At 31.3% G+C, this 27,995-nt stretch overlaps 3 protein-coding genes and 1 long non-coding RNA gene across 4 annotated transcripts; 3 read left to right on the forward strand and 1 right to left on the reverse strand.

Annotated features, from left to right (window-relative positions):
- Positions 1-2,042: 2,042 nt before the first annotated feature.
- On the forward strand, positions 2,043-8,149 carry LOC134240101 (tyrosine-protein phosphatase non-receptor type 7-like). Its single transcript, XM_062722202.1, has 12 exons — positions 2,043-2,048; positions 2,214-2,295; positions 2,705-2,831; positions 3,692-3,932; positions 4,301-4,388; positions 4,532-4,608; positions 4,733-4,769; positions 5,014-5,114; positions 5,395-5,514; positions 5,951-6,096; positions 7,168-7,303; positions 7,690-8,149. Exons 1-12 carry the CDS (start codon positions 2,043-2,045, stop codon positions 7,771-7,773), a joined length of 1,245 nt encoding a protein of 414 aa, XP_062578186.1. The 3' UTR covers positions 7,774-8,149.
- A 7,921-nt stretch (positions 8,150-16,070) lies between these two features.
- LOC134240102 (uncharacterized) lies at positions 16,071-18,647 on the forward strand. The gene is made up of 5 exons (XM_062722203.1): positions 16,071-16,298; positions 16,883-16,960; positions 17,386-17,491; positions 17,939-18,179; positions 18,552-18,647. Exons 1-5 carry the CDS (start codon positions 16,286-16,288, stop codon positions 18,645-18,647), a joined length of 534 nt encoding a protein of 177 aa, XP_062578187.1. The 5' UTR covers positions 16,071-16,285.
- Positions 18,648-18,762: 115 nt separating this feature from the next.
- Positions 18,763-21,035, forward strand: LOC134240093 (uncharacterized). Its single transcript, XR_009986357.1, has 3 exons — positions 18,763-18,839; positions 19,029-19,065; positions 20,929-21,035. It is a non-coding gene; the product is annotated as an uncharacterized LOC134240093 (long non-coding RNA).
- A 3,730-nt stretch (positions 21,036-24,765) lies between these two features.
- Positions 24,766-26,422, reverse strand: LOC134240097 (uncharacterized). Its single transcript, XM_062722198.1, has 4 exons — positions 26,227-26,422; positions 25,629-25,698; positions 25,138-25,322; positions 24,766-24,996 (listed from the first exon to the last, which is right to left on the reverse strand). Exons 1-4 carry the CDS (start codon positions 26,276-26,278, stop codon positions 24,917-24,919), a joined length of 387 nt encoding a protein of 128 aa, XP_062578182.1. The 5' UTR covers positions 26,279-26,422; the 3' UTR covers positions 24,766-24,916.
- Between the last annotated feature and the right edge of the window lie 1,573 nt (positions 26,423-27,995).

A 27,995-nucleotide genomic window follows, 5' to 3' on the forward strand; every position in this document is an offset into this window, starting at 1 on the left:
TGCTATGTTTTATGTTGATCCTCATGTGGAGAAATTTTAACACGATGTCATCAATATTAAAGGTTTACAATCCCTAGGTGTACTTATGTGCATCTTTATTTGTATTTGAAAGTTTCACAAAAGGTATGTATTTACGCTTTCTATTTTTTTCAAAACAAATGACATAAAAAATCTAAGAAGCTGAACAGGTTTGTAATGCACTTAAATCATGAATATACATAGTAACATTCTATCTATGTTGGTAAAACTAAAATTGTGATTTTTATGTTAAGTTTTTGGATGGTTTGAAAGGTAATACTCAGGATATAAGATGTGATGCAAAACAATATTCTACAAATGGATCGTATTCTGCACATTACGCATGCGATGACGACATGGACACATTTTCTCTGACACGGAATGACGTAAAACAGAGCTGGTCAATGACTCTTGATAGTGATATTCCAATCTTCTGGATTTTCCTAAGCGTTAGTTGTGGTATGCTAAAAATGATCCATGTTAAAAATTTCTGTGCCCTCATCAATGAAAATTTGATTTCAAATCATAATAAATAATAATTAATTCTTCTCTTTAGATTTGATTTATATATGTTTCAAATATGAGGGATTGGACATTACTTTTAAATTAGATTTTTGTGTATTCTGTAGGGACATTTGACGTCAAAATACAGCACGACACCCATAAACCCCAAAATTGTTCCCAGATTGTAAGAAGATGCAAAACAACTACCAAAAGTGAGATTGTCACTTGCGGACTCGAAACCTACGGACCTGTTGTAGGAAACAAAATTATCATCACAAGACTAGACGATGGCGCTATGCAAATTGACGATATAAAACCAATAAGTATGGATTATTGAGCGATTTTTTATAACTGTTTTACAAAATATAATCTAACATTGGAAGCGAAACAGTCTCTTTTTTCCCTTAACAATTAGATTTTAAACCTTGGAAGATCCTACTAAAGAACTATTCTGGTGGTATTGAAGGCACAAAGGCTCTAGATGGCGATCTAAACACCTACTTTTTAACTGAAGTAAAGATCAATGCAACATGGAATTTGATGCTGAACACTAGTTACGAAATCAAATGGATACTTCTTCTTATCAGAGGAGGTAAGTTATTTAGGCTAAAATCTATCCAGTTTGTAAAGATAATGTAATATTACAAGATACTTTTGTAAGACTTTATTGCCATTTTTGTGTCTTAATTTAATAAGGAGAATACGAAGTGCACATATCTAAAAGTCTGCGGCGTCTAGATACGTCGACCCTTTGCAACATACTGAAGCTTAGTAATCCTGCAGCAAAATACCACATTATAGTAGAGTGTTACAAAGATGTGAAAGGGAACTCTATTGTAATTAGAAGAATCGACAATGGACCAGTGAGACTGTTTGAAGTGCATCCTATAAGTAATTATTCTTACAATAATGAATAACTTGTGATTTTGTTCACCCAGCAATTAAATTCTCTTTATTGTTAAAATTGTCGAACACATATTTGAAAATTGCAATGTATGTTAGATATTAAATTTTGACTATCAACAATTTTTTTTTATTTGACTCAAAATTGCATAATGTTACATCATATCTAACTTTTTCAATATTTTATATTTTTTCAATCAATCGTAGTTTGTCCAGGAAACCACTATGGAATAAACTGTGCTAAATGTAGAAAGGCGTGTGTTTCCTGTAACCCTATATCAGGGATATGCACGCGATGCAGCGAATCTTTGTATGGTAATTATTGTCAACATCAATGTCCATCAACCTGCTCTACGATGAGATGTGACCAACAAACCGGACGTTGTTATAGCTGTAGAGAAGGGTACTATGGAAATTATTGTGAATTCCAAATCCTGACCACCTGTAACTATTTTTTATTAACCAAAACTTTTATTAATAATGATCTTTCAGTCATTTCTCGTGACATATTTTTTTTAAGACAGTGTATGCTTTCTGATATATTATGTGCTATAGACACAATTATTTTTTAAACGTAATGTGAAATAACATCAGCACTGCCAATTTAAAACTTGAGTATGGCTGTTTACTAATGCCAACAATTTGAAATTTATGTTTTTCTTTGCTTGTATTCAGTTGCCACTAATACGTGTGTTTTATTCATGTTTTTGTTTTTTTTTTTTTTTTTTTTTTTTTTCTTTTATTTGCCTAATGGTGATTTGTTCAATCATAAACATTGTTTCTTGTAGATAAAAAAAACTGAAGTAGTTACCATCAGTGCAGATTCTAAGAGGAGCAAGTCTAGTACTGCTTTGATGGATGTTTTCATAGGTATACACATTCTATATTTGATATCTCAAACAATACGAATAAAACAAAATGGAGTTGGAAAGATATTCTATAATATTTGTAGAGTGTATAAATAGCCTTTAAATCCCGAATTAGTTGAAAAAGTGTACAAGAACTATACGTTATGTTAGTGAGTGCGTCACTTGTCCTTATGTTTCACTAAAAACGTGTAGTATTGAAAATAATCACAAATAATGCTAAGTGAGTAAACCAAATAATTTGCAAAAACTAAACACATATTTCAATGGTGTATAACACCAATGCAAATTTGTCATTGTGAGGGGACTGAAATCCGTAAAACAATGTAAGCATTGAGAGTTACCGTCAAACGCGTCATACCATCGGCGTACGGATTCTAATTACATATTAAACAAAACAGATGCTTTTTTAGAAGACAATAAAGTTTCAGAAGATAGAAATAATGAAGGAGACCGAGATCAATTCCCGATCCTGTTGGTGACACTGAGTGCAATGGTTGTTGTATTACTAGTGGTTGTGGTGATTCTCTTCGTTTCAAGGTAAAGTTCTTCGTTTGATATATATATTAAATTATATTTCTCATATGATCCAAGCTCCCTGATTGGCTCAAACTTGATCATATGATAAAAGTATATAAAAGCAATGTATATATACTTGAGTTACTATTTGTAGATTCTGAAATGCATATCGACTTGATGCTTCTATATATGGTAATACATGTACATTCATTCTCTAAAAGAAAAATAGTGCGGAATTCGAAACGGCTTATACAGTGTTTGACTTGACATTTATTTAAAAAATAATAATTTTGTTCTGTAATAATTAGTTATATTAGACATAACAATGCCTACCATAAGGCTCTACTTTATAATGAAACATATATTGTATGTTTTTTTAAATCGATATAAAACATAACTTTAAAATATGAACCCTTTAAAATTTATTAAGTAAATTTCCCAAATTACTCTATTGGTTCAAAGCTTAGGAAACACAATTACCGTATAATTAAATAAGCAGAATTTTAAGCGAGGTTTTAATTTTGGCATTATTAGCGAGAGTGCTGAGATCGCTTAAAAATTAATTGCCTTTTCTTTGTAATAGCTTCTTTAGTGAGCATTTTAAAATCGCTAAAATTAAATATCGCTAAAAATAAAATACCGGTTTTAAGGATAAATCGCTTAATTTGTGTCTCGCGAAAATTTAACATACGGTACATTAAACGACAGAATATTTTTGATCTTATGGCTAGTTCACCATTATTTCAACTTTTTTGTCAATCTCTTTAAAAAAATAATATAATAAATGTAGTCAATTGTTTGATCAATCCAGAGATATATCGACTTCAAGAAAAAAGCATATTCGTGCGAGATCGATATGCATTGTTTTTTTTATGTAAAAGGTGGAATAATGTAAGATCAAAGAAAGAAAAGAAAAGTCACCCTCCAAAGAATCTTCCGAGATCGGAGTCAAGAAATGAGTCCGAGTTAGAGGAGAATACTCAAAACGAGGCTGGATATGTCGAAGAAGAAGTTATTGTCGTAGAGTACAGTAATCTGACGTCAAAAAGGGTCTCAATAGAGCAGGTCATCAAGGAGTTGCCAGAACGAAAACGCAATGGTACACTGGAAAAAGAGTTTAATGTATGTATCAATATTTATTGGTCTTCCCAGTTTATTATATTTCTATTCAGTCTACCGTTTAGGAATTTCATCAAATAAAATTAAGAAAGGTGATTTGAATTTTATCAAGTAACAACTGCAAGAGAGAGAACTTTATTTCAGGCATCTAAATATGATGTTTAATACTACTAGTATATAAAGATTTGTATGAAAGATATACCAAAATATATAGCCTTGATTTTAGACAGGGAATAGGGGCAGAAAAATCTACTCTAGTTAAAATATAGGATAGACATTCAATTTCATTCATTCCATTCTGAAGCAAGTATAAAAACATTGAATCAATATTCATTTTAAAAATAAAATAAGTTAATATTTTTTCTTCACAGGACCTTCCGTGTGGATTGCTAGAATCCTACTCAAATGCACTTAAGATTTCAAACAGGAGCGGTAACAGATACAAAGGCATCTATCCCTGTGAGTTTAGTCTTTACATTTTACTTCAGAATAACATTTGTTTTTGCGAATAAGAAAATCTGATTAATAATACATTTACATAAAATAAATGGACTTGGTGCCATTTCAAACCGTTTATCAAGTGTTGTCTTATTTTTTTTCAGATGACTATAATCGTGTGAAGTTAATCAGAACAGAAGATTATAAAGACGATGATTTTGTTAATGCTTCATACATTCATGTCAGTATAAATTTAATTCTTCAGATATGTTTCCGTGTCACATTTCTATTTTGTAATTTTCCCATGGACATAATAGCTATTTCCAATCATGTACTTATATATAGCATGTTTATTTCTGTTTTAGGGTTTCGCCAAGGAACGTGCTTACATAGCCGCACAAGGTCCACAAGTTTATTTTTGAAAACAAAGTTTCATTTCCTAAAAGTTTAAACAATGCTAAACATGCCAAAGCTACACAGAATTTTGAATAATTTTTGGAAAATTATCTATTTTTATAAAATGAATTTAATAGCTTCCTGTTCAACAGACATATTTTCTCAAGTATTGGCAACTGTCAATTAATCTAATTAAGTACACTTGCTAATTTTAAAATCAAAATGATTCATAATTTTTTTAATGCAACAAGTCCTTTCAATCCCAAGACATTAGAGGATTTCTGGACGGTAATATGGCAGAATGACTCCACAAGAATTGTTATGCTGACTAGTCTGTACGAAGGCGATAAGGTCCTTGATAAACATTATACAAAACTAATACATAGAATAACAAAACCCTCTCTTTAGATTATAATTACTGGAATAAGAAAATAAGTTAAATATGTATATTAAATTTTTTGTAATATATGTGTATGTTCTTTCTTTTTAGTTAGAGGACATGAAATGCATGATGCTAATATAAATGTGTATGATTTCCTGTATGGTTTCCTTAAGATAAAAATCGAATTTTGCATATTAAGGACTTTTTGATGGATTATGATGCAGTTGGCTTTTTACTTCCTCTCTTTAGATGGAGTGTCTGAAGTACTGGCCTGACACAGAGCTGGACGTTGGACCTTACAACATTAGACTGGACACAGTGGATGTGTATGACAGCTACGTCAGGCGTTATTTGATTGTCCAATATCAGGTAAATTGTAATATTAACAGTATTGTCTTGTATCATTCAAACGTAGAGGAAATTTAGGTATATGCCTTATTTAGACATTATTCACTTATATTTTTGATTTATCATATTACAGTTTGAGCTTAATGTCCGCCGTACACATCTGAGATGCGGAATTTTGACTTTTTTTTAAAAGAAAGAAAATAATTGGAATTTCTAGACAAAACGAAAAATGATTTGACTACTTCTATGTTCAAATTATGGAAATTTCATATCCTACATGTATCAACATTATCCTTGTATTAAACTTTCGAAGTTTGAGTTTAGGTATTTATTTAGATTGACTTTAGTACATAAAGAAACCAAACATCTGCTTCCGATAAGAATCTAATGTGTATTATGTAAAGATTCAAATTTAATTTTAACAATTTTACCCCCATGTTCCCCTTTAATTGGTTAGGAAGAAGAAAAAAGAGTGACACAATTTCATTTCACCACATGGCCCGACAACTCCGTTCCAGAGGATCTGACGTCACTCATCTGCTTTAGGAATTTAGTTAGGAATGGTATGACGTCTTCAGATGGACCAATTGTTGTTCATTGCAGGTAAATACGTACGTTGAAACGTACATAATATAACAGCATCTACATTCAACTTGTTTGCTATTATTCTGACTTAAAAGAATATAGTTCTCAAATTTATGTCCTTGAGTATTCAATATCGAAACAGTCTTGAGACATTTTCACCTCGTGAAAATGGTCATGGAATGTTTGTATAAAACTGTCTTGTCTGTTGTCCATATAAGTTCATTAATGATGGTTAAATAAGTGATATTGAATAATGGGCGAAACCAATATGTAAATAATAAATGTCCGAGGAATATAATGTACCTCACAAATTAGACTATGATTTCTCATATAGCTTGGAAAAGTAAATATAAATCGAAAGTCCTGCCAAATAAACATTTAAATACGCAATGCATGCTACGTAATTTTTATCTGATTCCACATATAATAAGGAAAAGTTACAACCAAAAGTCATCTTTCATACATGTAACTTTAGAAGGTAAATTAGCTACTTATATATTATATTTTTCCATAATTTATACTACATAAAACATACTTTAGCCTTAATATTTATATCTTATTCTAGCAGTTTGTATTGCAATTCCGACGCATTATTAACGTCTATTATTCGGTATTTGATATTGTTTTCATTAATTCAATATATGAAAAAGGAGGAGTATTTGTGAGAAAAGTGTTGATATGCAATTGATAGAATGCATTTTCATGCATTTCTTGTTTAGTCGTACATTTTATCAAGTATGGTGTGATTGTTTACAATGTGTCCAAAGGCTTGATTATTCAACTGTTTGACATTCATACACGGCACTTGACATATCAAGTAGCGAGCTCGAGATTTTAATTTTGATATTGGGAAATTAACATATTTACATGTGTTTTTCCGATAATTTACAAGTTTGAAAATGTCAATATCTTAATCATTAGATGTTTAAAAATACATTTTATCTATCTGTAACTTGTTTGCTATAATGTCATTGAATATATTTTCAAATTGTTTCATATAATTATTTTTGCTCCCGAATTTATTACTTTTAAATCCGTTAATAAATCATTTGAAGTCTTTCTGAAAATGACACGCCCTTTTTATTACAGCGCAGGGATAGGAAGGACAGGGACATTTATCGCCCTTGATTATCTCCTGGAAGAGGGCGCTGCTGAGCAGACGATTGACGTCAAAGGATACGTATCTTCTCTTCGACATCAGCGCGGGAAGTCTATACAGACTTGCGTAAGACCATGTTTTTTTTTTTAATTCGATGAAATATATAATTTTCCGACAATGATGACCATCATGACTACTCCAACATTCTAGTTTTTCACTAATTTCACTCAGTGGTATAAGAAGAGTTGCAGATAAGAGATGAGTACCTCAAAGCGTAACAGACAGAGGGACGGACGGACGTACAGACGGACAGCTAGACGGACGGACGGACGGACATACCGATTACAGTATACCCTCCCACTTTTCAAGCTGGGAGTATAATTATCCCCCCTTTGTCACCAGCGATCTATCATTAGAATAGGTTTTCAAGCTATTTGTACTGTGATAAAATTGTGATTAAAGATATTTTATTGAAATGTCATCTTACTCCGGCATTTTTTCAATACTTTTAGAAGCAGTATATCTTCCTGCATGACTCACTGATAGAAGGATTCACAAATAACAGTGCTCGCAGGAGCGTGTTGTCCGTGCTTTAAACCCATATTGGAGTACTGTGTGAACTTTCCATTGTTTATTTTGTTTGTTTGTTGCTTAATGTTATTCTCTAGAATATTTCATGTATACGGAGATGCCATTTCTTTTGGTTGAAGGCTGCACCTTTATTCCTGTAATCGACAGTCAGGACTATTGAGTTGTGAAGGATAAAAAAGACAATTGGGTCGTTTGGGATTTTTTTCTTACCAACACCTACTGCGACACGGGACCTAATTTACTCCGCCTTATCCGGAAAGCCGGTCTCCACGTTACGCAGTGGATTCACACCCGTGATTTAAGGATCCGCCCTTTATTTTGCGACACAAGAGCAATCGATGATCCATTAGCCAAAGAACACATATTCGTTAATTTATTGTTCTTTTAAACCGATTACTATTATAAGAAGGAAAGGGTGTGTTCGTAAAGATTATCGAATGCAGTATTGTAGAAGAATGTATTTACTATGACAAAAGAATTGACTTATAGGAGAGAAGAATTTCCCGGAAAAAGTGACATTCAAAAATTGATCTTTTTATGTTTTTTTTTTTTTTTTTTTTTTTTTTTTTTTTTACCGTATATATAACTAAATTTTTCAAATTTGTATTCTATACCTAAAATTTATTATTTTCAACTTTACAATAAACCTCCAAAGTTAGCCGAATCACCATTTTGTCTGTTAAAGCATTGATATCTGCATGAATTTTGGCCTAGAAGTCCTTTAGGGCAGACCTGCCCCTAATTACAATTGTGATATTTTGATAGGTTGGGTTGTAAGGAATAATTTAAGATAGGATTGTTTTTAGGGGCACCCCTGCCCTAGGGTCGAAATTCACAAAAAAAACTAAAAAAAATTAAGGAAACATGATTTTGATAATCTGCTTAAAATTTATACTATTAAGTCTTATACCATGAATAGCTCAGTTGATATATACGCTGACTTTTACACCATGGATAATTTATTTTTGAAGTCGGGGGTTCGAATCCACCTGGCACCACACTTTTAAAGTTTTAAATTTTTGCCTTTTCAAAGACTATTTTGATTTTTTTTTATAAACTTGTGTATTTTCCTTTAATTATCTATCCTTTATGCATGTCCATTCTTGATATAAGAAACACTAAAGAGAGGACTATCAAATCGTAACCATCCAAAGTACAGTTGTCAGTCAGACGGAACAAACTTCATATAAGTACACTTTCACCGAGGACAAGAATAACTCACATTGTATTACTCGATACAGGTATTCATGGCAGCATTGAGGCGCGATGTTTTTCAATTGTATATATTCCTTAGAATTTAATCACATTGATTTTGGCTACATATATTAGTAACTCTTTTCCTTGGATCTCATTCAGGCCTATATAATTTGCACACATTAATGGCATGTTTTATTATATCAACAGATAAATAGCTTAGATATAAGAAATTGAATTTCGGAGACAGTAGACATCGCCATTATGCACAAGGAGAAGTAAAGAAAATATCTATTACATTTGGAGATATCAAACTCAGAAAATCAATGAAAGCATTCCTCCTACCTCTACTCACTGAAATAAATATTAAAGAAAAACAAATTGTTATATGTATTCAGCCTAATGCCATTGATCAGAACGGAAAACAACAAGCTTTTTGTAGAGAAAAATCCAAGCCGGGTCCTATAGATCAGCTCCCTATTTATAATGAAGTGATCCTTTATCATTAGTTGTATTCGTATCAATAACTAAGCTCTACCTAATATCAGTGCTTAAGGTGTCCCGACCCTCTGCTATAAATTTCACTAAGAAAATTTAAAATTTCTGATTTTGATTTTCATGAACAACAATAACATTAGAGCCACAGGAAAATAGTATGAAGCGCTGCCTATTCTTAAATTTAATGCTGTGAGAAATGATTTTTATGTCAGATCATGATATTTCAACACAGAGAACAGGAAGAGTAATGATTTATTATCACAGCATTAAAATTAAAATATGTGGTGTATATGAAAATAATACTTAGTATCATACCTATAAAAATAAACATCATGAAGCATGCTTTCTAAGTCTGAAAATCACAATGTTATACTGAAGATTGGCAAATATTCACGATGGTTTTAATTTCGCTATGTTTGCGATATATTAATTTTCCGCGAAATTAAACCCATTGTGTATTTTATTATAAGTTTTTAAAGCGTTTAAATGCTTATAAGAAATTTTGAATTAATTTCTTGCAGTGTGAAATTAAAACAATCGCAAATGTTATTTTATAAGATATCGTGAAATTTTAACACCGTGGAATTAAAACGACTTACAGTAAGTGGTTGTAAGAAAAAAATACATCCGTGAGGAGGGGTTATCGTTCTTCGAAACATTGTTCGTGTTAAAAAAATATCATACTAATAAAATTCTGTATTAAGTACTTTAAACATTAAACCATTTTTAAAATGGTCCTTAAAAAAATACATTTTTTTCAATTTATAAGGCTTTTAAAGTTGGATTTAAATGTTTTATTGTAAGATATAATAAAACGATTTGGGGAAAAATTCGCAAACAAATAGAAGGTAATGTTTCCATCATATGTTTAATTTCATCAAATTGACTACTCAGAGGTCTTAATTAGGAAACTCTGATAATTTTATCAATTATTATTCAATTTATAAGGCTTTTGAAGTTGGATTTAAATGTTTTATTGTTAAATATAATAAAAATGAGGAAGAAATTAGCTAAAGGAATTGACGCGGTAAATATAAGTAATATTCTTAATCACAAAAGAGTCCAGTCTTGTATACCACCATATTTCAAGTTCATATTTCAAGTTAAAGACTACACCTTGTATTCCTACAAAAATACATCGACCATTGCTTCCAAATTTTTCAATTACAGTAAAATTTTACATGGCCTGGATATCGAGTATCTGAAACATAATCGACCATTGTGTTCATGTTCTTCTTCGCCCTATAACGATAATCCTGCTGGACACTTTATTACAGGTGACGTAAATATAGTCAATAATGACGACCGTAGATAACTTATTTTAAAAGGTCCTAAATATAGGGAACCCAGGTCCTTCAACTGGTGTCAGAATTTCATAAATATTATGGATTCTGTTTAAGAGTACACCAGACGATGGGCCAGATATGAAAAGGAATGACGCTGACACAATGTCACAATGGCATCAGAATGCTATCAGATCGAAATCGCGAATTAAAAAGTTGAGGGGCAAAATGAAAACCGTCTATCCTTCTGCATTCAATAATCCAGAAGGGGGGGGGGAAATTCGATAGATTAGATGATCAGTACGTACTGGTCCTTGCTGACAAAGCAGGTAACGACATTTTCTTTGTTTGTAACGCTCATTATAAAAATTGTATTTTAGAAGAACTTGGATTTAATTTTACAAGTGGTAATCCAACTTGTACTTATAATTCCTTCCGAAGGAATAAATTCTACAAAATCATATGTCAGTTTTGAATATTTTCAATATCCCGAAAAACCAAAAGGCATTTGAATGTCCGGTTGGCAGGGGATGCTTAATCCTCTATGGCACCTAAACCCACCTCTGATGTTTTGTTTGCTCTGCTCCTGTTTTGTATTGTTTTATGAACTTTGATATTGAAACTGTTCGTTATCTCCATATCCTTCACTAAAGAAATACAAAGTAATGGTTCCATCGTATGTTACATTTCATCGAATTGAATACTCAGAGGTCTCAATCAGGACTCTCTGATAAAGGAAACTATGAGTAGTATTTATATTTTGTACTTTGAAATTTATCTGTCTTATCAGGGGGTCGGTACCCCTTAAATTCATGTCAAACATGCAGATTTCCCCTATCATGCAATTCACTATCCTAACGTTAACTGGCTGGACAGTACATAAGTGGCAGAGTTGTCAAAGATCAGATATAAGTGAGTTTGTATGTGAGTCAATCTAAGAATATTCTTTGTAAATTCAGTACGTTTCATCTACGACATTTATTCTAAATTGTATTTCTGAAAATATTTTTTGGACTTAAAATATATATATTTTGAACTTTAAATCCGCTTTTCAATTTGACAACAATATAACGACAATTTAGATTATTTATAAAATGTTTCTATCTGATTATTAAACCTTGGCACAGTTAAATATTGCATCTACATACATATGCGGAATGTAATTTATGTACATGGATTGCGTTATTTATGGTATGTAAATGCGAAACTATTATTTTGTTATGGAAATTTTAAGCCCTTTTTAATTTTTGGGCCAATGATAAATCGTAATATTTTGAAACGCAACAATCAAACAAAAGCATTTTGACCAAAATTTGCTTAAATACATCAGTATAAAAAATTGCCTATTTACGGTACATCATATATATCGATATTTCAAAAAACGAGAATAATAAGTGGACTATAAAAAAAAAATTCTATTGTATATTTCATGTGTGTAAGACTCCAAAGTCCGATGATCTCGCCAAAACCCGATGGCCTGCATCAAAGCCCGATGCGTTGATGTCGATCGGGAGATCAAATTCCGATGATCACGCCAAATTCCGATGGCTCCTTTCCTATGAGACACCCTGCGTGAAAGTGCAATGGATGGACATGCCTTAGTCGGCTCAATGCTGCGCTGAAACAATCAACGTTGATGTATTCCGACTTTAATCCTAGACGTTGCTGTTCTTAAAAATCAATCATTTCTGCATTTGTCCTAGCATACAATTTTAACGATTTTACATCCAATAGAGATTTTTTTTTTATTTAAGTCCTCGTACACTACTTGACTGATTAGGGTTAGTATTTGCACATCATTAAACTGGATATGGGATAACTTTTAACCAACCAGAGAAGTTTAGGGTTAGTTCTCGCACACTATGCAACTGATGAGGGTTCGTCTTGCAACTACCCGAGTCTATTTCGGTAACAATTCTTACACACTTTTTGACAGATTAGGTTTAGTTTCGCACCCAACCGAGAAATAAGAGTTTTCCTCGCATAATTATTTGTATTTATCTAAGATCGTTGCATGTGGTACCATTAAAATTTGGCGCTGTAGTACTATATATGACGTCACAAATGTTAATTATTTTCCGCACCATCGGACCTTGATGTTTAAAACCATCAGAGTTTGGTGCAGACCATTGGACTTTGGCAAGATCTAAACCATCGATGTTGAAAAATCCGTACAAAGGATAAGATATTAGAGATTGGTCATGATACTGATTTACAACTGAATAAAACAATAAATTTCCACCTTTGGTATTTTGCACAAAAATAGGTACTTTAACTTTTTATGAGGAAACTTGTTAAAGTAACACTTATTCAGTTACGAAATCTTGGAAATATACACTTAACTAAACTTCTAAATGTTCATTCTAATAAATGTATTTAGTAAAAAACTACTTTATAGAATGATATGATATTTTCAAATTATTGCAACAAATGAATCTTCTCAACAATAGTTGAAAGAAAATCAAATATCACTGATGAAAACCAATGTTCCATGACGAAGCTTAGAAACAATAAATCTGTATTTTGCGGCACGTGTTTTGTGTAATTAGCATCTTTTTGTGATCATTAGCACATTTTATAAACTGGTTTCAGTAAAACACACTAATTTGCAAAATAGCCATTGAGAAAGAAGGGAGAGCCATTGAGATGTTGATATCTGGATCATCATTGCATCACGTTTTACTAACTTTTATTTTAGCTTTAATTATCCTTGATATTACTGTTAAAAATTAACAACCCGTATCAAAACCCATTTAAACACATTTTTCTATAGGCTATACGTCATTTTCATCGCCAGTTTATCCCATTTTGAAAGTTTTGGACAAAATTTAACCAAAAAGGAAATGATGTTGATCTTCGTCTGAGGCCAAGGTTTCCCGTCACACCAGATTAAAAGAGTGGTAAAATGTCCTGAAACATTCTAAGAAACATGAAAACAATCAATTTCAATCGTATGAAAATGATAAGAAATCGGTGCTCGTGTCAGTCTTATATCATCTCAAGCAGTCTGAATCATCCTTAAAGTGGTGCACTTTCGTGCTAAACGCTCAAGGATATTGACCAAAAGGCATCTGCGTGATGATGTACTGTCAAATTTCCGGATCTGAATCCCATTTAACAAATATGGGATTTTTTAAAGGAATATCAACCCCACCCCACCCCCCCCCCCCACCTCCAGACAATTTCAACGGTTATAATATCGCACTTTGGAGTCCTACACGTACGTATTAGAATATACATGGTGTACCTGAAATATATATAATAACAAATCTGATTTGTATCGTGGTCATTTTCTTCCGGCTTTTGCATATATATTGCTGTATTTGCAAAACAGAGACAAAGCATTAATTTTTTTTTTATATTAAGTCCAGACACGGAAACATTTCCGCTAGAATTTCATTTTATCAGAGAAAACCCTTTACATGTATTTTTATTGATGCCTGTGAATGATGCTACATGTAACAGCGTCAAGGCTTTTCATTCTATGGACTTACTACTGCAATGTGTTACTTTTTGTAAATATAATACATGGTAGGTCTTTAATCTCTTCTAGTTTTAATTATCAAACAATTAACATTAAGTATAAATATACTAGAAATCATACATTTAGTAAATGCACATGCATCAAATCATACTTTTTAAGATAAAAGAAATTACTAAGATAATTCTATATGTAAAATCATTTGAAAAGTTGTATTTCGGAGATTGTTTAGAAGTTGAGAGTCAAAGATGTGAAGCACAGCAGTCTTCCACAAATGGACTACATTCTGCAAATAATGCTTGTGATGGTGACATGGAGACATATTCTCTGACTCTGGACGGCAAAAACCAGACGTGGTCAATGACACTTGATAGAGTTCATCAAATCTTTTGGATTTTCCTCAGCATTAGTTGTGGTACATGTATTTTGATTCTTGGAATATAAAAACTCTCAAAGACATTTAACATTGTATAACGGTTTATAAACATGTGTGTATGTTCGAAATTACTGTAGATCACTTAATTTTCGCGACACCTTATTTTCGCGAGATAGTCATTGAATCTTCATTAGCGAGACAAAATTTTCACGAATTGTTGTCATTGCTCTATATAATCTTAAGGAATTCTATTATACGCGAAAATGACATTTTCGCGAACATACCGTCTCGCGTAATTACGCTAAAATAAAGTTCTCGCGAATAAAAAGTGATTTACAGTAAATACTTTATTAATTTTTTTCCTGTGTAAACATTTAGCTGGTGTTTGTTTTTTAAAGGCAGATATGGCATCTATATACAATTAGACACATCCGAAAATCGAAATTGTAAACAGATTGAGAGAATGTGCAATACAATCCCTAAGACTGAAATTGTAACTTGCCATCCCTCCGGAAATGTGCTTGGAAATAAAATCATCATAAAGAAATTAGATTATGGTGCTATGCAAATTAACGAAGTCAAAGCATTAGGTAAGAATTTTTCGAATTTCTTTTTTATTTAGATAAAAAGTAAATTTTGTGACTTTGATAAATTAATGTTTTCATTTTTTTTACTTTCCAAGGGAATTTATTAGACCTGCATAATATTATGTTCTGTTTTTCTTCGCGACTAGATTTCAAAACCTTTCAAATGGTTCCATTAAAAAACCAGTCTGTTGATCTAAACGGGAAGGATGCATTTGATGGCAATCTAGACTCGTACGTTGTAACAAAGGAAACAGTAAATGCAATATGGTTTATGATAATGGAAAATACATATGGGATTAAATGGATACTTATTTCTTTGAGAGGAGGTATTTTATAGAAATAGTTCATTTAGAGTAAAATTTCAGAAATCCTAAAGGAATTACTTGAAACTATTACATGGTTCACTTTCGAATCTACATTTAATTAGGAGATTACGAATTGCATATAACAGCTAAAAAGCAGCTCCTTCCGAATGAATCGACTCTCTGCCGAGAATTTGATTTACGAAACCCATCTACAAAATACCAGTATATCGTAGAATGTGAAAGAGAAATGATAGGGAACACAATGGTAATAAAAAGGAAGGATGAAGGACCAATTACACTGTTTGAAGTACATCCTATAGGTATTTCGAATGTTGCAATTATCGGATATGAATAACACCATTTTTAAATTTCATTCAGCAATTCAACTTTCTTTTCTTACAAGCGCTTCTTTTTAAAACAATTTCTGATTCAAATTCACATGTAAAAATATCATTTGAAATATTGAGTAATGGATTTCATGAATAATATTCAATACAGCATGACCACTAGAATTTATCAATGCACTTCATAGTGTGCTACAAAGTGCCAGTTTTGATAAAAATGTATTGTAGTTTGTCCTGCCTACCATTATGGAATAAATTGTGCTAAGTGCAGAAAGGCGTGTGTTTCTTGTCGTCCTATATCAGGTGTGTGCAATCATTGCTTTGGATCTTTCTTTGGAGATTTTTGTCAACATCGATGTCCGACAACGTGCATTAAAACATGTGATCAAGTGACCGGAAGATGTAATAACTGTAGTGATGGATATCATGGAAAAAACTGTGAACTTCAAATGTCTACAGATTGTAGGTTGATGAAAAAAAATATCGAATCAAACCGTAATTTCTCTTGTTCTTTCTTGCACATTTTCTGTTTTGGCGTCTTTTTAGCAGTTCAGTTTACATCTTTTTATTTACATATGTAGTATACTAAATAAGAAATGGTCAATCTTGTCTTGCTTACATACTAATGATAAAGAAAAGTCAATTTTAGTTCAAATTCTACTAAAGAATTAAAAGTCTGCAAGTCTTCTACATGTACTAATGATAAGAAGCTATTAACAGATAGGACGAAAGGCTATCAAAAGACTATAGTGGATACGATATCCTTATAGCAAATACAATCCATCGCCATTTTCATACAAAGTGTTTGGACATCATTCACATTCAATTGTTTAGATATATTTTTTCTGTTTGCCCCATTATGACAAAGAATTTAAGGCGACGTGGCGCCTGACCTATGATGTATTTAGAGTTCCGTGTTTGCTCCGATTCCAATAGACATGTTTGAGCGTGATTATTGTTTGTTATCTTCATATTCCATTGCAACCAGTCTTCATCATTTTACTTGATAAGCTATTATACATGTTATAGGTATATTTTTTCTATAGACAATAGAATTGAAGATGTAAGCAGTTCCAATTCCGATCAGAAAAAGACTAGTGCTGATCTAATGGATGACCTTAAAGGTATTTATATTTATTCAAATATACTGTGTATTAAATAATACAATATATACTACTGTCATATAGAGGAAAGAATACATATTTGTAATATATAATTAGTCGACCCCTCTTGTAAACTTCCCTGTGTTTGAAATACATATGAAATATATACCAGAGCATGGTATACCAATATACATTTCTTTTGCTTGCGCAAATAGGTAAACTTTTCTTTTATGTACTCTTTATTAAAAAAAATTATGCATGTAGCTAATGATTTCTCAAGATATTTTTATAGTTTGGGGCACTTAACTTTTCACAAATATTATTTTGTGCTTCAATTTTAATTTTTAACGAGTCAATATGTGTGCTGGACCTAGTTTGCTTTAATTGTTAAATCATTTGTTTTTATAAACACGGGGCATGTAAGGTACAGACGCGTTTCTATTTAGAAGAGAAAGATGAGAAAAATCCAAATAGATTCACAATCCTCTTGGTGTTTCTGAGTGCGTTGGTTGTTTTATCACTCCTGGTCATCATTTTTCTCCACGTATCAAAGTATGTATTTCTTGATTTTCTCAAAATTTAACAACTTTTCAATTTTATAAACTCAATTCAATATTGTATTTTAATGAACAAGAAAAAACAGTTAATATTTTTTATTCTTGATTACTTACACATTTTAATTTTTTGTCGTCGTGAAAAATTAAATTGATTTATTCTCTGCATATATTTGTGGTTTCCAGAATTATCTTTGTATTTGAGTCATTTATTGAAATATACATCGCACACTTACCATCATAAAATTGGCATTGTATGTAATTCATAATTGATAATTTAAGAAATATTTTCACTTTAAATCAGACCATACTGGTTAAACAATTAAAATGATAATTAATTATTAGTTATCAGGTTCCAAATTGGCAAAATTAATTTTAATATCAATGTATTTATTTCATTTTAAGCAATGCTTTGTTGGATTATTTTTCAACATATTGAATATAGGCTGAAGAAAGCAAAGTCTAACAATGAAGAAGAAAATGGCTTAGCCGTAAATCTTCAGAGATCAGAGTCAACAAACGAGTCAGAGCTAGAGGAGATTCCTCAAAACGAGGCTGATTACGTAGAAGAGGAAGTCGTTGTCGTAGAATACTCTAATCTGATGTCACAGAGGGTATCTTTAGAACAATTTATAAGGGAATTACCAGAAAAAAAATGCAGTGGTATACTAGAGAGAGAATTTGATGTACGTTGCAAAATACATATCAGTCTATTTATACTTTCTTTACGAAATACTTATCGTCATTTCGATCAGTATTTAAAATTTTTAAAAACACATTTTCGACAAAGAGTATTTAAAAGCAATCACTAAAATCAATTACAGGGCTTTGCTCAGAAACAGAATGTCATTTGAAGTTTAACATTCAGTCAAGAATTACAGAATCTTTTACAGCCTAATGTAATGTAATTTTTTTTTTCTCCCTTTCCCTTTTTTAAGAAAAAAATATCTTGGATAGAGTAAGGTATTCATCAACCAATGTGTCATTTCGAAAGTAAACATTCAATTTTCAAATCGAATCCTTAATTTATTGAATGAATCAGTTAATTGTAATTATAGGACCTTCCGAACGGTTTATTGGAATCTTATTCGGACGCACTTAAAGCTTCGAACAGGAAGGGGAGCCGATACAAGGGAATCTATCCTTGTAAGTAAAGAAATAAAGTCTCACAACTGGGATATATTTTTTCAATAAATATTGCAGATTCCATTCCTTCGGTTTATGGGAGTCGAACATTTCATTTTGTGTAATCTACATTCCTTTTTTCAGATGACTATAATCGTGTAAAAATCCACAGATCAGAAGCTAATGAAGATGATGATTTTATTAATGCATCATATATTCATGTCAGTATTAAATGATTTTATAAGATGTATTTCAGGAATTACAAATACTTTTGTTAGGAAATTTTTTCAAAGCAGTTTTAAATGTTTGACATTTTATTAGACATTCATGGCACTTAGGAAGTACTTATATGTTTTAGTTGTGACTGTATAATATATAAATGGTGTTTCAATACTTGTATTCTATTTAAGGGTTTCAACAGGGAACAAGCCTACATTGCTGTACAAGGTTCATTTTGAGTTTTATCTATAAAAAGTACAAGGTTCATTTTAAGTTTTATCTATAAAAAAATAACTATTATTCCCTAAGTGCTTCAACTTTGAACAATTAATGAATATTAGTCAATCTGTTGATATTTGTCTTGATAGTTCCTGATTATAACGTATGACATTATGGGGTGTCGACACTCTGCTATAAGAGGATTTAAAATTTCGAATATTGATTTTCATGAACGACAATAACATTAGAGCCTCATGAAAAATAGTTTGAAGGATGATGCACTGCTTACTTTTTCATAAATGATTTTTATGCCAGATCATGATATGACGATACTTTAAGACAGAGAACAGAGAGAATAACGATTCACTATTACAACATTGAATTTAAAATTTGAGGTGTATATGAAAATAATACCTAGTATCATACCTATTAAAATCTTGCTAGGAAACGTCATAGAGCGCTGCTTCCTAAGTCAGAATATCACAATGCAGTATTGGGTTGTAAGGGAAAAATATTTTCTGTGGAATCCGGATATGGTCATATAGTTCATTATTATACTTCTGTAAAAACGTTTCCTATATAAAGTTCAGAAGGTAAAATAGCTATCCTTTATAGCCCACGCATAGCAAAGCTATACCCCGGGGTATACTTTTTGCTATCCACCCTCAAAAAAATTTCATACAATTGTTGCCGCCAATTGTGATTTCCAGCGATAAATCTTTAAACTGATGATGTCATGATGACTTCACTAGCATAATATTGTGACATCATCAGGATTTCAGATTATTCTTGCAGAATTATCTTACTCCAAAACAAATTCAAACTTCAGAAATTATATTATACATCAGTATAATAAAACGCTTATCCACTGGTTGTGAGTGGGATAGCTCTTTTATCAAACCCTTGACAGGAACTATTCCCCTCGGGCAAGCCCTCGGGGAATAGTTCTCTGTCATGGGTTTGATATTAAGAGAGTTATCCCACTCACACCCAGTGGATAAGTGTATACTATCGCACATCGAGCATCGACTAAAACGTCGATTAGGCGATAATGCAATGGTGCGATAACGATGAAATGATGGTGTGGTTACGATGGAGCTTTAGAGTGATAGCTTGGTGACGATGATGCGATGGCGCGATAATGCGATGGTGATGTTGCGATATAACTATAGAGTAAAAGTGAATATCTCTTCATCATTATCGTATCTTCGCACCATCGCCATCGCACCGTCGCGACATCGCACTATTGCTCCATCGTGCTATCGCACCATCGTCATCGCATTATCATGCGATCACTTCATTTCTATTGCACCATTGCTTCATCGTCATCGCATTATCAAACCAAAACACGATGGTGCAATGATGCGATAGTGAACTGCATGGCCATATCCGGACTCAATAAGTTTCTTCTAAATATTTAATGTTAAAAAAAACTGTAATACTAAAGAAAATTCTGTATTATATACTTGAAACATTAACCCATTTTAAAAATGGTCCTTACAAATATACAATTTTTTCAATTTATAAGGTTTTGAAATTGGGTTTAAATGTTTTATTGTTAAATATCAAAAAACAATTTGGAAAAAATGCAAATGAAATAGAAGGTAATGTTTCCACCATATGTTTGATTTCATCGAATTGACTACTTAGAAGTCTCAATCAGGAAACGCTGATGAAAAAACTATGATTAGTTTCACATTTTGTACTTTGAAAGATATCTCTCTTATCAGAGGGTCAGTGCCCCTTAATTGTGATTGATCCTGTGAAAGAATTGAACTGAAAAAAAATCAAATTCTGAAAAATGTATGTTTAAGGTCTATTTTTAAAGATAATGAGTAATGAATGATTTATCAATTAGCTTTATGTAAATAGGTCCTTTCAATCCTAAGACATTAGAAGATTTTTGGACGGTAATATGGCAGAGCAACTCCACAAAAATCGTTATGTTGACCAACCTGTGCGAAGGTGATAAGGTGAAGGACATATATATTTCTACAAACGTTGATGGATGATAGCTAATCATCTCATTAAGTAAAAGACATATGATTTATATATTAAACGCGTGGCATATGTTTCCTTTTTTACTTTTAAGTTATTTAAAATAACACCTGGTACATTGCTGGTACATTGCTTATTTCTAATGTTTGACGATACTTTTTGACATCTATTACATTTGAATAAAGAATATTTTCCACTTTTCCAGATGAAATGTCTGAAATACTGGCCAGAGACTGAGCTGAACATTGGTCCATACACCATTAAACTGGACAAAGAGGATGTATATAACCATTATGTACTACGTTATTTGATTGTCCAGTATCAGGTTATATATACAATAAATCTATTTTTTCGGAAAATAAAATTTCATTAAATTGATGAGTTTGTATGAGTTTGATAGTGACCACATACTTGTACATGTACTTCCACATATGTGTCTTTGGTATTTTCTTTTTCCGTTTAATTTTTATGTTAAAGGTATTTCTAACAATGCAATTTCAAGGAAAATAAAAATAACATTTTAAGTTTTACAAAAAATAAAATAACGGTTTCAAGCATGCAGGGAAAATTTTGAGAAAAGGATTAATGGGTTCACTTTAATTTCTGTGCTTCTCTCGCATTTTGTTTATACACATAGTATGTTTGATCTTATAACGTTCTGAGCATTATAAAAAAAAATAGAAATAGAGAAGTATCGTCCAAAAAAAAGCTACATTCAGTAGTAATCAATATCTTCTTCGGCATTTGACCTAAGGTTCTCTGTATAAATTTCATTTTATTCTTTTGTTATTGTAAATTTACATTTCACTCAATTACAATCTAATTATCGCCCTTTGTCAGGAAGAGGAAAAAAGAGTGACACAGTTTCATTTCACCACGTGGCCTGACAACTCCGTCCCGGAAGATCTGACTTCGCTCATCTGTTTCAGGGACTTGGTAAGAAATGGAATGACATCATCAGATGGACCAATTGTTGTTCACTGCAGGTATTCAACAAAATTTTGAACAAAATATAGTTATTTAACAATACAATAATTCATTAAATTGAGCAAAATTTCTTTAAATAATTTCAAAATATATCCACAAAACGTCTGTCTTAGAACTTTGAAATGAAAATAGAAATAGTTTTGTCAATAACAACACCAGTTCATTTTAGTGCAGGAATAGGAAGGACAGGGACATTTATCTCCCTTGATTATCTCCTGGAAGAGGGCGCTGCTGAACATACAATTGACGTCAAAGGATACGTAACTTCTCTTCGACATCAACGCGGGAAATCTATACAAACACGCGTAAGTTTTTTTCCTCTCTTGACCTTCACTGTATTACAAAAAGCATGCCTCATTAACGGAAAATGTTCTCTATCAAATTTTGCAAGACTTTATATTTATCCGAACGAATACATGTTTTATTTTTTTCTTAGAGAGATAAGTAAAAATAATTTTCAGTTCTAAATTATTTCTACCGCTTCTTTTTTTTTTTTTTTTTTTTTTTACAAATATTCCCCAGATCTGCTTTGTAAAAAAAGCTTTGTCTGCTCTGTGCTATATGAAGTAACCATTGGTATTTCATTCCTTTTAGACACCTTTTATACTTTTCTATTTTCTGTGATACTTTTAGGAGCAGTACATCTTCCTGCATGACTCACTGATAGAAGGATTTACACATCACAGTGTTCGTAGGAGCTTTTTGTCGGTACTTTAAACCCACCGATACCAATTTATTTGCATTGGCATGTTTACTTTACGTTTATGTCAAGTAGGAAATCTACTTTGAAGTTTATAAATTTTCAAATGTCCCATCCATGGTTGCATAGAATGGAGTCTGACTTATTTTTATTGTCATTTTTTTTTTACTTTTACGATCATTTTTTTATGCAATGTGGAAAGAACAATGCACTTAAACACTTATTGTTATCATTTCTGAAATGCATAAGATGATTTTTTAATATCTTCCATGCTTATGATTCGCAATGTATTTGTTATTCATGTACATAAAAATTTAGAGGTTCAACTTCCTTTAAGTACGTTCGATCCTGTGCTTTTGACTAGATTTTGGTCTAGACCTTTTTTTCTAAAATTCTGTGTCATTTTTTAAGTTTTTACAATGCAAATTAAAGTATATCTTGCAAAAACCGCAATTAGATTCCATTCACTTAGGATTAAGCCAGAAAGTATGTTTTGCGGCGGAAGGTTTTTTAAAAGACAATTATCTTTTTTTTTCCTTTTTGAACTATATACAGTTCTGCAAATTTTACTATCCTATTTTTCCGTGCTGGTTGCACAAAAAAATTGTTTTTGCAGTGAAATGTGTTATGCTTGCTCTGGAATATCTATTAAATTATTTCTTATGAATTCTTTCGACGAATTATTACAAATATAGTAAATATTATTAAGTCAAGGAAAAAATTTAGCCAATTTACCATAAAATTGTCACATTTTTTGCAATATCTAAAAATTTACATCATACACCCCCACTTTTGATGTTCTTTTATGAATATATTTGACCTATCTGCTTAAACTCAGCATAAGTTTAAGACTTTAAAAAGACTTATTCTCTTTTTTTTATTAAATTTTCAATGCCGAAAAATCACACTTTGTGAGTGCAGAAAGGTCAAATAATTGATCATGTGAAGCAATTTGAAACTTTTTCTTAGTCACAATTTTAAAGTGTCTTTTTTAAAAAAAGACTTATAGTTAATTCTGTTCCATGTTTTATTCAGATAAAATATTGGAGGGAAAACGTGTAAGATGTAATTTTTTGATTAAGACACAGATGCAAAAAAGTCATATTTATTGTACTTTATCGCCAAAAGAAGCATATTGACCCCCCATATTTGGATTTGATTTTTAATTTGGCTATGCTTGTAGAAATTAAAAATATACTTGACAAAAAAGTTTAAGACTTTAAATATCAGGAGCCAACGTCGTTAATATTAGTAATTAATTAGTAAACTAATGTAAAAGAATTCTGTTAACATTTTGTCTTTCCATTTGTTATAAACTTTTCTAGTTGTTTATGTATATTTATGTAGATTTTTTATATTTGTGCAGAATCTCGGCAAGCGTCAACAAATGAATCGTTAATGACCAGTCCTGGTTTTGAATATTGCAATAAGCCATTATTTTACTTTTTTCATTCAGATAATAGGTACAAAGTTCTTATTACATTGTACAAAGAAATACTCGTTCTCTTTTCCTATGAAGACAGCGAACAGTGATATCAGAAATCGGACAATACAATTCTCTTAACAGGGAGAGACCGGTAATTCCAGAGGAAGGATCAGGTAAATAGTGGGAGAAAGCATTCCCCGTGGACCGGTCACACCCACCTTGAACCCTATGTGTTCATCAAGTAGACTGAATATATTAATTCTTTAGCCTATCATGGACTTTATGGTTGAATTAGAAATAATGTGTCAATGTCCTTAATATAAAGATATAACTCGGTAATAAAAACGTTTACTCTATTGAAAATTATGATCTATTATATTCAAATGTTGTACGTTATATATATAAAGACACAAAAACATATATATATATATATATATATGCCATTATGAAATATTTTAAAATGTTTCCTTATAAAAGGTATTATTTCATATTTTTGTATGGAGTGGAAGTGGAATGTAAAGTGTTCATTCTTAAAAAAAAAAGATTTCCTGCTCTCTGCAATGTTTTGACTATAATTATAAGTTTGTTAAAACTAAAATCATAATTCGGATTTTTTTTTTATTTCAAATCTTTGTGAAAGAGTGTTATACAGATTCACTGAATCAATTGAAATACTTTTAGGAGTGGTCATTCTCCGATGAAAAGTTGATATAAAAGTTTAAATTGTCAACACCCTGATGACCTCTAATTTACATGTGACCAGGTGTACCAGAATGATGCGCCCTAGTTGGTTCCTGATACATGTATGCAGGAGGAGGAGGAACATGACCTACAAAAAAACCATAAAAAGTCTGCAAATCGTAAAATTATATCATTCATGACAATGCATTTTATAAGTTTAGCTGTACATTTTTTCTTTAAATTAAGAGGACAGCTGCACTGATATTATTTATTAATGAAAAAAATTTACTTGAATTTTGAGCATGAAGAGGGGAAAGTGTGTTCGGGCGATGTGGTATTGCTCCATTATTCTGATGTGTTCTATTTTCATGTTGCTTAAACTTCAGGTGTACTGAAACACACACTGTTATTCCGATTACTATAGCAACGGCTAGGACCCCGCCCACAGCTCCACCTACAACGCTGGCGCCTTCACTGTAATATTGTAAAACGTATTCTATAAAATACATGCGAAAATCTTTTATATTTATTGTATGGGGAAAATAATTGACAGGTACATGTATATTGCCATCAAGATAGATTTTTGATGAAAGATAGAAATAAGTTTATTTTAACTTTAAGGCTTGAATTTCATTTAAAAGTTCAATAACCTTGTCAATAAAAATCGTTACAAAACATTTGGGCATTTAATGAGTTTTAAATAAGTAGTCAAGTCATTGGAATGTTTAATCACAATTAGTAACAATCATTCCTTGACTCTATATTCAATTTGGTACCCACCTGCATTGAGATTCGCAGTAATATGCCCAAATATTTCCATCGTAATAGCAATATTTGCCATGGCACACTCCTTAAAGGAATCAAACCATCATTTTAATCAAAATCATTGTTTTAAAATTGTTATTAAATTCCAATAATTGTAAACAAAATTACTTAAAATTCATTCAATACAATATCATGAAATTAACGAGGCTCGGGGGTGGCAGCCATTTCTAGACTATTTCAATCTCCTTTAAAAGGAGAGCTCCATATAAAGATATAGAAATTGATCAAATTTTAAAACTAAAATCTTTGAATTTTTTCTTTGTCAAATGATAGTTCACAGCTAAAGATACCGTATCTAAAAAAATAAATTAAATCTGGTGGTTAATTTGGGATTAATTTGTTGACCCTCCAGCCTCCTTAAATTCGATCTCTAAGCATGATAAGCTAGTTTATGTTGATTAATTTTATATAAACTTATCTAACCACCTTATTTAATGAGAAAAAAAAATGAAAAGAGAAAAAGCAACAAAGCCGAATAAAAAACAAAAAATATCTATCTCATAAAAGTAAAGAAAGAATTTCGTGGTTTAAGCATGATGATATTTAATCTTACCGACAAAAACGACAAGTAGAAAAATGCATCCAATTCTAACTGACGACTCCATTTCTTGTTGATTGTTAGATGTATTGAATATTTATGTTTAACGTTTCGGAACATTAATAAAATGCATGATCAATTATACAACAAATTAGCAACGGCTTCTAGTTCTTCGATCAGAAGCAATGCAAAATAATACAATTACGACAAATGATTATTGTTCTAATTCCTTTTAAAATTACCTTAATGTTTTAAGACATTTAAACTTACAAAAGCGTCAGCATAAGGGAAGAACAGTTAACTGAAATATGATGGGTTTTTTTTAAAAATACCATTGGCCATTGGCCATAATTTGCTAAACTATCTGTCTTGATAATAGAAGAAATATAATATATCATTAAAATGGACAAGTGCTCGGGTTATATGGATTAAAAATGTAAAATGTCGTTAGTACAAAACATAATTTACCCGGATCTAAACCAAAGCTAAGGTGTGCTTTTCCAATCATCTCCCCGTGTCAACAATTTTTTTTTACTTTTTTTCACTTTCATCTTCTACATCACAATTGTTGCCATGGCAAGCAAACACAGAACAAAGCATCTTTTGATAAGGAATCCTACGATTGTGCAAGGGAATTCGAAAGGTCACATCTCTTGTAAAAGAGTTTAATTTACTGTGAAAATAATATCGTTTTAATTTTTCAAAAACTTCCCAAAAAGTTCTTGGTCAGCAAAAGATAAAACGAATGAAAATCTAAACCATACTTTCCAAAGTTAAGTACAATAAAAGTAGCAACAGAAAATCAAGATTGTGATTATTTAGGAAGAAATTTACAGGAAATGCCTCCAGAAATTTTTACTTAGTGTTTTTTTTTGTATATATATTTCAATAAATCTAATAACTATGATATCCCGTTCTGGAATTTTTATCATTCTTATTTTTTCACTTTGTGCTTCTAGTCTTAAAATCTAGAATTATAAAAATATTAAAAAATTAAAATTTATCAAATTATTTCTTAAACAGTGTTGTCAAATTTGAATCCGAGTCATAAGATGTTTAGAGTCAATGTCCCCTGTGGAAATTCAATCGCACACAGGGGGAAGTCATCAGCGAATCATGCGAAAAGACATACAGAGTCCATCCTGTGATCTTTCTTTCAAATTAACCTCTTTAAGGTCCTTATTTTTATTTTATGACCTGTTACAAACAGTACAATAATGCAACAAATTCACAGCTCTGTTTTCACAAAAAACAAAACTATATTGTACTAAAAAAATAATTATAGAAAACTCCATCAAACGATACATATATATGCATCATATAAACTCATATAAACTGTTTATAATGATAAAACATGAACATAATTTAAGTCCATAAACAGGATATAAATGAAAATAATCTTAACATTTCTTTTCACAATAAAATATTCTATACATTAGAATAATTTTGAAGCATAAAATATAAACCACCAAATGAATAATGATACAAATTAGTCCGATTTTTATCCGTCAAAGTGTAGATTTGAATTATCAAGAGGCAGTAATTTCCAAATTTCCTTTTGATTTTGATTTCTCTATGATACTGCATGTGATTTTTCGAACAATGAACACTTAAGATGAAGAAGGAATTAAGTTTAAACATCCGAATGAACTAGATCCTTTTCTAATATGATCCATAATGGCTTGTGCTTGTTGTCCAATATCAATATCTAAAAGGTTGTTGGGTTGCAACGTTAATGCCTACAAGGAGAAGAAAATACTTCATCACTATTGTGTATATTCTGT

This window comes from Saccostrea cucullata, unplaced genomic scaffold (assembly GCF_032062105.1).
Source record: "Saccostrea cucullata isolate Sc308-1 unplaced genomic scaffold, CSIRO_AGI_Scuc_v1 ctg4179, whole genome shotgun sequence".
Classification (NCBI taxonomy): domain Eukaryota; kingdom Metazoa; phylum Mollusca; class Bivalvia; order Ostreida; family Ostreidae; genus Saccostrea; species Saccostrea cuccullata.

Bases quoted from the DNA above. Each gene is read 5' to 3' on its own strand.
- LOC134240101 (XM_062722202.1), top strand. The intron at 2,296-2,704 runs GTATACACATTC...ATGCTTTTTTAG, and splicing joins TTTGATGGATGTTTTCATAG to AAGACAATAAAGTTTCAGAA. The intron at 4,389-4,531 runs GTGAGTTTAGTC...ATTTTTTTTCAG, and splicing joins ATACAAAGGCATCTATCCCT to ATGACTATAATCGTGTGAAG.
- LOC134240102 (XM_062722203.1), top strand. The intron at 16,961-17,385 runs GTATTTATATTT...GTTTCTATTTAG, and splicing joins TCTAATGGATGACCTTAAAG to AAGAGAAAGATGAGAAAAAT. The intron at 17,492-17,938 runs GTATGTATTTCT...TATTGAATATAG, and splicing joins ATTTTTCTCCACGTATCAAA to GCTGAAGAAAGCAAAGTCTA.
- LOC134240097 (XM_062722198.1), bottom strand. From the start codon at position 26,278: ATGGAGTCGTCAGTTAGAATTGGATGCATTTTTCTACTTGTCGTTTTT. The intron at 25,699-26,226 runs GTAAGATTAAAT...GATTCCTTTAAG, and splicing joins TCTACTTGTCGTTTTTGTCG to GAGTGTGCCATGGCAAATAT. The intron at 25,323-25,628 runs GTGGGTACCAAA...ACAATATTACAG, and splicing joins TACTGCGAATCTCAATGCAG to TGAAGGCGCCAGCGTTGTAG.